We start from the raw sequence: 13,692 nt of genomic DNA on the forward strand, positions 1-13,692 counted from the left end.
TGTTAGAAAGAGAACTTTAATAATTTAATAAAGAAAAGTAAGGAGTGATTAAGGTAGAGAAGGTTTTAGAAGTGGATGCTTTTTTTCTCTATTTTGTAGCAATCAAACACCCTTTACCTTAGATAATGCAAGTAGTAGAAAATCAATGGAATTAGTAGAAAAACAATGGGTTTGAGAGCAAAGTCTTCAATGTCTTTCTTTACTTCCAAAAGTCTGCCATAAACAAACCAATATACAAAAGCTCAGATCCTAAAGTTTAGGATTAATAATAATTAATCTAGGAAAGCAACAAGCCAACAACTAATCTAGGAAATAAATAGCTACCTAGATACACAATGATAATTACAAAATCCTAGTCTATCTTGTACAACTAATAATGGACAGATTAAGAACAACGTGATTGGAAATCTGATAACCGAGAATCTTTGGAGATAATCACGCTAACCTTAGCAAGTCATAAAATATCATTTGTTACATTGATCTTGACCTTAGAGAGTTAGAGGAGTCATGAAAGATGTATATATAAAAAAAAAATTCTCCAAATTTAAAAAGACCGATCCAGGCGACTTGAAAAACTTACAATGGAAGCCCAAAGGACAGTGGACTATATATACAGTATTCCTTGCTGCTTCTCTTCTCAAACTCACAGTTAATTGCTTCCTTCATCCTTTGTCCTCCTCCTCCATGGCCGAAGTAGCAATACTGGCAGGCTTAGGGTGGGTGTTGTCGCCCATTTTTGCTAAGGTGATCAACGAAGGCTTCTCCTACTTTGGAACCAACGTGGCGGACAAGCTGAAAGATCTGGAAACCACCATCCTTCCACTGTTCGAGTTGATGTTAGAGAAAGCCGAGAAGAGCCAGCAAAAGGATAAGGTTGTGATGTGGCTTTCAGAACTCAAAAGAGCGATCTACGAGGCAGAGGACGTACTCGACGAAGTCGACTACAAACGCATTCAGAAACAGGTGGAGAAGAAGGTACGTACCTACGTTTGGTATTCTTAACATAATTACAGTAAAGTTAATTATCTCTCTCTCTCTTTATATATATATATATATATATTATCTGTTGTAATAGTCTATTTCCTATCTTAGTTTATCTGAAAATAAGAGTAAGTAATTTCGTCCCAGCATCAGATTTCATTTGCTTCCTTATTCAGTCCAGAAGAATTCAACATCTATGAAGTAATACCCCAACTGAATGGAAGCAGAAGACAAGAGAGAAGAGGAGCGAAAGTAACATGAGAGAAATATTTGAGTAAATATCAACCTACTTTTGTATACTTTAAACTTAAGCAACTGTTAATTAATTGTTAACGGTGATGTAAAAAACTTAGTCACTCCTATAGAAATATAATATGATATAATGATAGTACGGATAGTTTGTTTAAAAAAAATTTTATAGTAGCAATTTTACCTAGATCACAACAACATAGTTAAGAACTTGAAGTTAAAGTATAAGAATTTATATTTAAGTCGAACAAAACCATAGATGAGTAAATTATAACTTACTGAAAATATTTTCTCCTATTTAGATAAAAAATTTTAGGAAAAAATAGAGAAAGAAGTGAGAGAACACGAAAGAAAAATATGCCTCAAGCTAGAAGTGAGAACGCACTGGATAGTGGTAAAATTATATATATTTGTATCCATAATTTGTGGGAATTGATATTTCCATAGCAAAGTATTCCAATATTACCTGAAACTAAATCAATTTCTTTAAAAGTTGGCTATGCTCCATTAGCAATAGAGGTCAAACTTGCCTAATTGAATTCTGAGATCATTCTATCAGCCTGGATTATGACATGCTACCTTCTCTACACCAGATCAGAGGTTGAGAAGAGTAAAGCATTTGCAAACGATCGAGCATGAAAACATATTAGCATGAGTTTTAAATTTCTTTTCAAGAGCATGGGGGTATAATTAATAATATTAAACACTTGATGAGATGATATATTAATTAAGAGGGCAAAAAGAGTCGAAGTGAAAGAAATTTTGAATTGCTCCATAAATAGTAAGCCTTGGTCAGTACTTTTATAAAGAGTACATAAAATAATTCTATCTCCTCTTATTTGAATATACGATATAAAATAGGGGTTCTTTAATTCGGATTTACTCAATGATACGAAGAAATAAGTTGGTTGTTAGTTTATTTTATATAATTACCAAGTTTATAGTATGAAAAATAGAGTAGTGGTAATCAAATCCACCATTTTTGATGTAGCTATGAAAAATATGAAAATTGAAAAACTGAATTTATGTGAACACTTAGAAGATAGGATCTATCACACGCTATATATAATAATATACGAAAAATAAAATATAAAAAGAACAATCACAAACACAAAACTTTTTCTATGGAAAAACTCCAAACCAACTAAAAAATCACAGATGCAAACTTGGATCAAAACGAATTAATAAAACTTGTAGCAATTAACAAGAAGCTTACACATCAACCGTCGATTCTCACAACTCAATTTGTATCAACTTTATTGGTTAGACCCTATGACACACTGATTCTCGTGATAGGTTTTCTAATATCACTAACCCTCGAGATTGATCATTCCGTCTCAGCGACTCTCGAGACATAGTTCTTCTATATCTGATATAGATGTGTTGAGATGAAAACGATTCAGCACATTCTATCTAAACTAGAGAAGTGATTTCTAATAGACTACAAAAGATTATCTCGATATGATTATATGCCACTTTTTTTATTGTTAGATTGAACCCTTTTATATACCTTTTATATATAAATTAAATACATCTTAGATTTAAGGTCAAATCTAAGTCAAATCAGATCTCATGTAACTCTAAAAATTACAAGTTACCTGGGGGCATTTGAACATGGCCCGAGTGCATTTGAACATGGTGACTAATTTTCCCGAGCATGTTCGAACAGCCAAATCTGAAACTCTATATGTGTGAACGTCTATGAACAACTACACGATGCATTCAAATAGCCAAATCACTACCTCTGTACTTGTGAACGCTTGCGGGGAGTGTATTTGAAAGCCTGTGAATGCATAGTGAACGCGCTGACTTAAATACTTCAAATCTTAAAACTCTTCAAACTAAATCTTATCAAAACTTGCAAATATGCTCATATATATGTGTAAAAATATTTATGATATTTTGTACACATTTACCAACACTAAAATTTTAATAAAAATAATTGTGTCTAGGTGCATTATGCCAATAGTGGTTTAAGGGCATGTCATTGTTAGTGAAATTCTTTGGTTTCACGTGACCCTTGATCTCATGGCAGATAGGAAGATGAATTATTAGATGTCACAATATTCATATTTTATTTCTCTACATGTTCTTTAACATTTTCCTCTTAAGTTGAACATGAGAAGTACTTGCATCACAAAAAGATTTGACAAAAAAAAAGATAAATATACATTATATTACACTTTTGGAAAAGAGAGATTTGAACTTTTACCATAACATCCTAGTCTTTTCTTTCTCCCTTCCTCTCTTTTGAGATCTAAGTAGTTGGTTTAGATTTTTTAAACTCACATTATATTTAGGAATAATTTCACTAAGGCCTCTTGAATTATTACTCTTTTTTATATACATCTTTAAGAAAAAAAAATTATAGTGTACATCCCTTGAACCAAAAGGTTTTTTGGCTTAGATTCATATAGTTCTTTTTTTTAATATTTCAAATGAATGTATATGGATATTCTTCTTAATTCAAGTGGGTGTATGTGGATAATAAAAAAAAATTAATGAGTGTATATAAAAAACAGTCATAATTTATAGGATCTAAGTAAAATTATCCCTTAAATTTATCAAATACACTTTTAGCATTTTGAAGAACAAACTTGAGACACTTGACTTTCTATGTAAACCATATCTCAAATTCATCTGTTCATACACATCTATATCTGAAAATCTAATTTTATCACATAACAAGATATTTTGAATATTTAACAGAAGAGTGAGAAATCTCCAATTGCTTTTGGAGTTTGAATTTTTTTTTTCTTCTTTAGATGCTCTAGCTACTTGATATTCTCATTAAGATGCTCCAACTCCTTGATGGTCTGATGTGATCCGGGTCAGAGACATTGGGCTCGATTGATCAAATTTATTTATCTTTTAATTATTTCATGATTTAAGTCTTTAGGCAACTCTAGTTTAGTCATATAAGCTGTTAAGGCAAGTCAAAATAAGTCATGACAGCCCTTAAAATAAGTCTAGTTAAGTCAAGTAAGTCTTTAAAGCAAGTCCAATTAAGTCATGTAAGTCTTTAAGGCAAATTGTAATTCGAGAAGTGTTAGCCTTTAGAGCTAGTCCTAATGGAACTCGTTGTAACATACCTCTATATATAGAGGGTTGAGCTCCTTGTTAAGCATCCAAGCATTGATAATTAATTAATTTTGGTTATTTTTTTATTACCGTATTTACTATTTTATCGTAGCCGTTAGATTATCTTTACTTTTCTAAGAGTACATCATAGTCGTAGAATCTCCAAAGCTTCCAAACCCTAGCCACTACCTTCCTCCAGCAGTCATCTTACCCTACGGCCGTCCACCACCACCCTTGGCCGTCTGTCACCCTCCGACGACCACCGCAACATTGGATATTTACCGTTCTGCCTAATTCTGACCTATCTCTACTGTTTTCTTAACTAGAGCCATTAGAACTCTAACTCCGATGCTATCACTACCTAAATTTTCATAATTTTTTTACATCTAAATCAGTTTAGATCTTGTTCGTAACATAGCTTTTGACATTCTGTTCCAAATCGTTTGAATACTTTTTGATGAAATATTGAATTTCTGAACCAAAACTTGGAATTCTTTATTCCAAACACCTAAGTAATGTGTGCCTTGATCATGTATAATAATTCTAAAATTATACACATGAATTTAATATGTTTTATGTCTATGAATTTGCCATCTAACAAAAAAAAAACACTCACACATCTAACTAATATGTGGGAACACATAAATAAAGGTGTGAGAAAAAGGTGCAACAGACAAATAAGACAGTAGAAAGGGGAAGCGTAGGCTCTCCAGTTTTGTTTTTTTTTTCCAGAAACTAGGATGTTACCTTTTTCTAATATATGGCACTCAATCTTTACTTAGGGAATGCTTAGTGTAAGGTTGACTCCATTAGTTGATCATTTGCAAGAAAAAACAAAATGGTTTTCGACTTTATAGAATCGCTGGTTTTTTGTTTCACTAAACGAACTCCCCAATACTTTTCTTCTTTTTTTCTAAATAAATACGAGATGAATAGATAATAAATAAGTAGTTAGTATATACCTGCCACAGTCTTTCTTTGAGAAGTAATAGTTACATGTTGGGAATTAAGAGAGGGAAAAGTGAAAGCTTCTATATAGACTTTCGAATTGAGTTAAAGATTGCATTAATCATGATTTACAAGGATTAAAGCCCTGTTTGATTGATAAAGTTTTCTCACTTCTTCACTCAAAGATAGAAAAACATATATAACTTAAAATTATACACTCTTATGCACGTTTCTAGAAAGAAAATGGAGTTTGGGTGCTATTTATAAATAAAAGTGAGATAATTTGTATATAAGAAAGACTTATGCACCAACCAAACGAGAAGCAAAAGAGACTAAAAATGCACACTCTCCATGCTATGCCACTGATACTATAGAGGCTCTAGGCCAACTTGAGAGAGGATCTCACAAACCGCTGGTTCTGCTCAAAGTTTCTTTTTTTATTTATTATCTGTCAATTCCTATTTTTATGCTCTATTATTTTCAGCTCAATTAAGGGGTTTTTTTTATCTAATTTTTATTGATTACTAGGTTTGCTTCCTCCTACCCTTCCTCAGGTATCAGAAAAAGATGAAACGCCAAAGAATGGATCACTCAGTTTGATAAAAAAGATAAAACTAAAGTCTATTTTGGCGAAATTAGAAGATGCTTCCACCAAAGCGAAGGGTAATATCCGTGAGCTATTGGATGTACACATTACAAAAGATAAGAACATCATCAGCATGGTACCCCTTAACACAGTTCTAGGTCGAGACACAGATCGAAGAAACATAATAGAGAAGTTGAGGAAGCCAGTGAGCGACGGAGGATGCACTGCACTTACAAGTCTTCCAGTAGTCGCCATATTTGGTCGAGCTGGGATTGGGAAGACCACACTTGCGCAGTATGTATGTGAACATGAGAAAGCTGGAGATCATTTCAGCCGGATAATGTGGGTCAATGTATCGCACCCTTTCCGCGCCTTCCCTGCTATGAAAAAGATCTTGGAATTCGTTTCATCAACTGAATGTTTCGATCACTATGGCCATAGACATGCTACTACTTGTACTACAATGGCCACTATGGGCACTCCCAGTGATTTAAATTCGCTTCAAGCAAAGCTTCAGAAGAAGTTGGAGGCCGGAAACTTTCTGCTGGTTTTGGACGGCGTCTGGTGGGACAAGGATCGCATTGATGAATGGGAGCTACTGTTCAGATGTTTGGAGGTGGGGAAGAGCGGAAGCAAGATTCTCATAACAACTCAAGAAACTAAAGCAGCGCAAGCCTTTGGTGCGATAGGAGGCAACTTGTACAAATTGCAGGAACTAGAAGAAGGTGAGTTCATAAAGCATTTCATGCGGTATGCATTGCCTGCTTTATCATCAAATAGTAGTCCATGGGACCGGAAGGAGTTTGAAGAGATTGGCAAGAAAATTGCTCAGAAGCTGAAGAGAGATCCAGCAGCAGCCAAGAGAGTGGGTATGCAATTGCATCAAAAGGGAGTGGAGTACTGGAGGGAAGTTTCCGAGAATGACTGGTTGGATGAGACATTAATAGCTCCGGTGCAGAGTTTCCAGCGGTTACCAGCGCATTTGCAGCGCTGCTTCTCTTTTTGTAGCATATATCCTAAAGGTTTTGAGTTTAAACAATCCTATCTTATTTCTCTTTGGATTGCAGAGGGTTTCATTATAAAACCTCTAAATTCAAGTGAGCAAACGGTGGACATGGTGGATATAGGCAAGGCGTACCTGGACGATCTGGTATCGATGTCTTACTTCCGGCTGTCTAAGGTTGATAAAGATGGGATGTATTATGTCATGCATGAGTCATTACATGATTTCGCCGAAAGGGTTTCCAAGGGCGAATGCTTCCGAGTAGAGAAAGATTGTAAAGAAATCCCACCGACGGTCCATCATCTATCCATCCGGGTAAACGAGGTAGCTGAGCACAAAGAGAGCATCTGCAGATTAAAGAACCTGCGCACCCTCATCTTCATGGAGGATCTTGAGGGCAAAAGTGCAAATGGTCTTCTTGAAGAGCTTCTCAAGGAGTTGAAAAAACTGCGTGTCCTGTCCCTGTCTTTCCGGGAGGAAGCAAAGTTTCTTGGAGTGTTAGGTGGTCTGAAGCATCTTCGGTTTCTGAACTTAGGTGAAACTCCAGTACAGAAGACCAACTCTTTTTCCACTCTTTATCATCTCCAGGTGTTGTCTTTCACTTTCACCCAACAAGGCCAACACTTGTCGAGCATATGCAACGATTTGGGTAACCTGATTAATCTGCGGGTGCTGGATATCACTGTCAAAGAAGGGACATCAGTGAAAAAGCAGGTCAGCCATAAGATAGGACAGCTACGTAGGATGAAGGAGCTTCGCGTTCTTTCCATTAAGTGGCTAGAGAACATCAAAGCTCAAGAGATGGCCATGGAGGCCAAGTTGAAGGAGATGAAGCATCTTGATTACTTAGGCTTAGAGTGCCCTTCTAATGAGAAGGAAGATGCTCTTGAGGGCTTTGAACCACCTGCAGACATTGCAGAATTGACTGTGGTCAGCTATCAGGGTTCCACATGCCCGACTTGGATGAAGGGGGGCTCACACTTCCGATGCATCAAATGTCTTACGCTCTCCGACTGTGGCATGGAGGAACTCCCATCCTTGAAGGAGCTGATCCCTCGTTGCCAGACACTCCGGCTAGAAGATCTACTGAAACTTAGGAGATTGCCCAAGCTCCCCACAAACCTAACCAGACTTATAATTGGCAACTGCCCAGTCTTGGTGGTTAAAGAAGATCTACAGCATGTTTCCCCACTGCCGCTGCCGACAGCGCTTAGAGAACTTACCATCAAGGCTTGCAACATTACCAACGAGGCGCTCTCTTCTTGTCTCCAAGAACTCAGAGCTCTTACCTATCTGCATTTAGTTGACGTCCGGTCAATGACCACTCTCCCGCCCGAGGATGTGCTGAGCCACCTAACAGGTCTCCGACATCTTCATATTGAATCCTGCTCTCATCTTGAATCTTTCGGCGGTTTTGGAGTTCTTAGTTCCCTGAAGCAACTCAAGATACGCCGATGTCATCGCCTCCTTTTGGACCGCCTGGTAAATAGTTCTTCCCGGATGGATGAGGGCAGTGTCCATGAACTCCAGCTCATCTCTCTCTCTGTCGAGGACTCTCCTGATTCAACATCCCTGCCCGCACGCCATTTGACATCACTCGTGAACCTAGAGGTCAAGCACTGCCCAAAGCTCGTCTCCCTGCTGTCATCGCTCCACAAGCTCACCGTAGATGACCCCGTGCTGCTCGCCAAGCTGCTCTCAAGGGAAGGTCTCGCTTCTCTGAAGGAACTGACCATCAAGAACTCTAAAGAGAAATCTTTTGCCGATGATGGATTCTCACACCTCTCCTCCCTCAGGAGCTTGCAAATACAGGACTGCACAAATCTGGAGTCACTGCCGCACCTGCCAGAATCACTCGAACGCCTTGAATTAGTTAACTGCAGTGCAGAACTACAGCAACGGTGCGGTGAAGGAGTCGGCTTCGACTGGCCCAAGATCAAGCATATTCCTATAAGAAAATTTATCCAGCTTCCTAGTAAGTTAATCCTTCGACCCGACACATTTTTCTGGTAACGATATCATTGACTACAATCCACTTATGATTCTCTCTTCTGTTCATCTTATAGAACCATCTGATGACGGGGAGAGGAAGAAGAGAAAAGGGCATGAGGAGGAGGAGGAGGAAGAGGACGGAAAAAGGGGGAGAAAGAGGAGAAAGAAGTGAAACTCTTCAGAACCAACTGGTACGCCTCCTCACTCTATTATGCTTCATAATGAACATTTTCACAGCATGCAATTGGTGTGGGGAAACTCAGTTGAGGCGGCCATCCCTGATAAACTTGTGCTTGCTGATGCTCTTCAAGGTCATGTTCGCTTATTAATTACCAGAGCTGATCATCTGAAAGACTGAAGCAGTCCTCCTCTGCATCTGACGTTGTGGTTTCCTAATTATCATTTAGTCGTATTCTGTCAACTATCCTAATTCTTATAGGATTCCTAAACTCAAAATCTTTCTTCTGTAAGTTTTCTATGTCAGAATGTCTTCTATTTAAATTAGATTCTTGGTCATTTTAGCATTTTTTTTACTCGCTTTAGGATAGTTTTGCGTTGTGTATGGTAGAGAAAGTAGTATTTTTTTTTATGGAATAAATTATTAGTTCTATTTGGCAGTAGTAATTTTAGTATGTTTTTATTATTTTGTGTAATATTTTTTAGATTCTTATAACTCTTCCAATCGTCGGCGCATTAGAGAAGAGCCTGATGTTATTTTTATACCAAGTGGGGTCCGGGACCCGCTATTATCCAAAATAAACTACACCAAAAATAGTTTGAATTGATCTAAAAAACATGATAATTGAATAACGAAGATAAACTCCTCTATTAACTATACATAAAAAAAAAAATTAAAGTATAAAAGAGTGCAAGACAACTTCGATAAATTCATGGATCCAGCCCCCCAACACAAACACAAATAATAGTGGCATCGTGACTCATCTGCTAACCTCATAAATGGATTTTGTTTGTTGACTTCGGTCAATGTCATTAAGGATATTTTGTTTTTATTTAAAAAGGATTGAGACACCCGCTGCTTACAGAGACAAAACTCCCAACGCATCCACAAGAATGATATAGTCAAACTCAAGAGGGTGAAATCAACCTCTCAGAGTACAAAAAATGCTTCCATCTACCAAAATGAGCAGCCTAATTTGCTACCCTATTACATTCTCTATAGGTACATTACTGAAACCCTTAGAGATGGAACACTGATAGATGAGGTTGTGAATGGCCCGAGAAAGTTCTCCAACTCTTATGATAGATGATGAGGTTGTAAATGGGCCCAAGAAAGTTCTCCAACTCTTAAGATTGTCGAGATGACTATTTGAGAGTCACCCTCTAAAATGGCGTTGGAGAAGTCATGTTTAGCTGCTAGAGAAAGTTCCTCTCTCAAGACTAAAGCCTCAGCTTCCAATAGGGACAAAGCTGAGACCAACCTTTGCACCGACAAAGTGGAGATTATTTTTGATATCTCTAGCAACAATTATGTTAGATTTTTAGTATCAGCAAATGTGTACAAAATAATTTAAGTGCTTTTATACATATACATGAGCATATCTATAAATTTTTATAATATTTAGACTAAAGATTTTTAAGATATAGAGAGATTCGCTAGGTATGAATTTTCATAGAGATAGACAATCTTTAATTAGACCTCCTATTCTTGATAGATTAAACTATGGATATTGAAAAGCTAGGACGAGAGCTTTTATGAAGTTTATAGATGAGCATGTTTGGCTTGCCGTTGTGAATGATTAAAGTGTACTTATGCACTTGGTGAACGATAAATTAATTGAAGAACTTCCTAAGTCTTAGGATAGGTCGGATTTTGAAGCAAAGCAATTATATTTTCAGTTGTGTTTCTTCAGATGAATTTTAAAAAAAATTTACATGTGAGATTGCTAGAGATGCTTGGATGATCTTAGAAATTACACATGATGAAATCATGACTGTTAAGCTTTCGAAGCTTCAAATATTGACAACTAGTTTTAGAACTCTCCGCATGAAGACCAATGAAAATCTTGATGAGTTCTTAATTAAACTTAGTGAATTAGTCAATTCTAATTTCAATCTAAAAGAAAAAAATTTATAAATATAGAATTATTCAGAAGATCCTTAGGTCCCTACTTGAAAGGTTTTATGCTAAAGTCACTGTCATTGAGAAAAATAAAGACATCGATACAATGAAAATTGAGCAATTAGTAGGTAATCTATAAAAATAGTTAACTCGACCGGTTCGCAAAAAACTAGCCAGGTTGCACAATTCACCAATTTAACCACTAGGTTAGTTAGTTTTTACCGGATTGATTGTTTATCCGGTCTATTAACAAAACTGAACCGATTTAGTGGTCGATTCACTAGTTCATCGGTCTGACTATCCAATCCGATCTGATTCTGATAATTATGTGAATTATGGTAAGGAATGAAAGTAACGCAGAGATGCCTCCACAAGGGCATTTCAACATATACATGGTAGTAAGAAAGTTAGTGTGGTTGTGAGTTTTTAACCAAAATGGGCCTACGCGTAAAATATTATTTTACTAGAATGTTCTACCAATGAAATTTATTATTAAAGGGGGCTTCTTTTATTCAGTTCAACTGTCATTTCGGCTGAATAGTTTATCAACTTACTACTACACTTATTTGAAGAATCAGTCTGTAGCTCGGTGTGAACCAAAAGAAGACTTTCTATTTCACAAGAGTAGTTCATCCTAAAATTCATCTGTGAGATAATTTAAACACTCAAACATTGCTATGTCGAGAGGGGTTGTAAGTATGTTTTGTTTCTATGTCTTAGCGGAATATATTTATTCAGTTTGATCCATAGTTTTTTTTTTTCTCTTTGATAAGAGAGAATTTTAATGTTAAAAAAATTATTTTACTTTTCCTATTCATATTTGACTCTCCTTTCCACTGGCTTTCGATTTTTAAGGTACATTTATAATCCAATTTTCTAATCCTTAGGATTCACTTTTTTCTAAAATTGATCCGATTCAGTTTTTGTCTTTGGTTTTGACATTTCATACATACTCATACTCATACCCAGTTAAATCAGAAATCCAATCTCTTCCAAAATTTTAGTCTTCCAAAGTCCACCGAAGTCCCGGCTTGAGGGCGAGGCGGTCAGCCGCCGTCACTAGAAGTTGACGGTGACCAGGCCAGGCAATCTAGATCACCAAGCATCCCATTGGTTGACAAAAGTATTTGCTGGTAGCGCTAGCAATCTCGTTGGAGAAGATTTTGTTCGATTAGGACCTTATTCAAGTTAGCAGTTTGCACATGAAGGAGCTCTCTCACCACCTTGATGGCTTGATATACCCTCGGGTAGATTGAGATCTGAGATACTGACGAGGTTGGATTGGCAGAGGTCACAGTCACAGAAGATCGAGATCTTGGTGTCATCCCAAGCTATCCACTTGTGTAACAGCCCATTAAGGGAACAGTTGAAAATAATTATACATTTGTTGTGCAAATACTCGAAAGGAAGCGCAAGCAAAATCTTCACCCCCAAATACTACAATTGAATGGTAATGGCAAAACCAATATAAGTTTGGGAAAATTTCTAATATAGTGCTAATAGTGATGGAATAGTAATAAACAAGTTCTAATTACGTATTAGGCATCCTAATGTAAGTAATCACAAGAATTGAAGCAAAAGAGACAATAGAGAGAGAGGGGGAGATAAGATTTACGTGGTTCGGCGATGTGTCTATATCCACGGGCGGAGCAATTTTCTTCACTATGCATATCTCCCAATTACAAAGAGTTTAGCAACTCTAATCACTTTCAATACAATGGTAGTTCACCCTCATAAATATTTTCTTAACAACCCAAGCCCTAAAATGGGGCTAGCTCAAAATGGGGCTTTTCCGCGGGGCATTCGAACGCTCGCGGGGCGCGCTCGAACGCGCTTAGTAAAAACACTACTGAACCCAAACTGGCGTTCAAATGCAAGGGTTCCGTTCGAACGCCAACATCATAGTTTGCTCTCAGATTGATATTCACATTCGAACACGGTTGGGCCGTTCCAACGCCTGCATCAAGTTTGCTCTCGGGTTAAGATTTACGTTTGAATGCGGCTCGGTCATTGGAACGGCTGCATCACGCAGCCCCAGGGCTCGTTCGAACGTACTAGCACAGAAATGCTGAAATTTGCTGAAAACTTATTGAAACTAAATCTGAGTCAAATTTTAACATACATATTTCTCCGGTCTCGTTCATGTGCTCTATGCCTCTATTTCTCCACTATTCCACCTGCCCAACATCACCCAACTTGCTCTATTCCTCCACGTACTGTTTTCTTTTCTCTCTTACCCTCTCCTACATGTTACTCACTACTTTCTTAGTAACCTCTCAGATACAGAGCTGTTAGGGAGGAAATGTTGAGAAGTACCCTTCAGCAGAGACGAGCTAAGAGGTTCGTACAATATAATTGTTATGCTGCTTATAACATTCGAGTATGTGACAACATGTGTACTTTTGTAGAACTTTATATGATATAAACAGGTGTTCTTAATGGCTTCTCATGGATTGTCATATGTGATAATGTATGCTGGAAATGTTCATTGAGATTATAATATAAGTTATTTCTGGAATAGATAGTTTTTTTTTATTATTACTCCTCGTCGGGTCTTTCAAGACATGATTATTGCCTTCTGGAGAGTGCTTTTCACGTTGAGGATCTGAGTTCCAAACCCAAGAGGCATCTAAAATAACTTAGATGCACTAGTTGACTTTGCAGCAGTTGACCGCGAATATATATAGAGAGAGAGAGAGAGATAGTAAGCGTTGTTGCTTCTCTTCTCTAAACTCACAGGTTTAACTCTCGATCTTGCTCGACAGCGATTCC

General features: G+C 37.1%; 1 protein-coding gene across 2 annotated transcripts; it reads left to right on the forward strand.

The window, feature by feature from the left end:
- The first annotated feature begins 557 nt into the window (after window positions 1-557).
- Window positions 558-9,464, forward strand: LOC140802422 (putative disease resistance RPP13-like protein 1). Of its 2 annotated transcripts, XM_073157945.1 has the most exons (4): window positions 558-975; window positions 5,814-8,823; window positions 8,915-9,031; window positions 9,152-9,464. In XM_073157945.1, the coding sequence occupies exons 1-3, from the start codon at window positions 685-687 to the stop codon at window positions 9,010-9,012; spliced, it is 3,399 nt and encodes a 1,132-aa protein (XP_073014046.1). In that variant the 5' UTR covers window positions 558-684; the 3' UTR covers window positions 9,013-9,031; window positions 9,152-9,464. The 2 variants fall into 2 exon arrangements, with proteins under 2 accessions (XP_073014046.1, XP_073014044.1); XM_073157943.1 differs by having other exon boundaries at window positions 8,915-9,464.
- Window positions 9,465-13,692: the final 4,228 nt, after the last annotated feature.

Source organism: Typha latifolia, chromosome 15 (genome assembly GCF_019914945.1).
Source record: "Typha latifolia isolate L0001 chromosome 15, TyphaL0001v2, whole genome shotgun sequence".
In the NCBI taxonomy this organism is placed as follows: domain Eukaryota; kingdom Viridiplantae; phylum Streptophyta; class Magnoliopsida; order Poales; family Typhaceae; genus Typha; species Typha latifolia.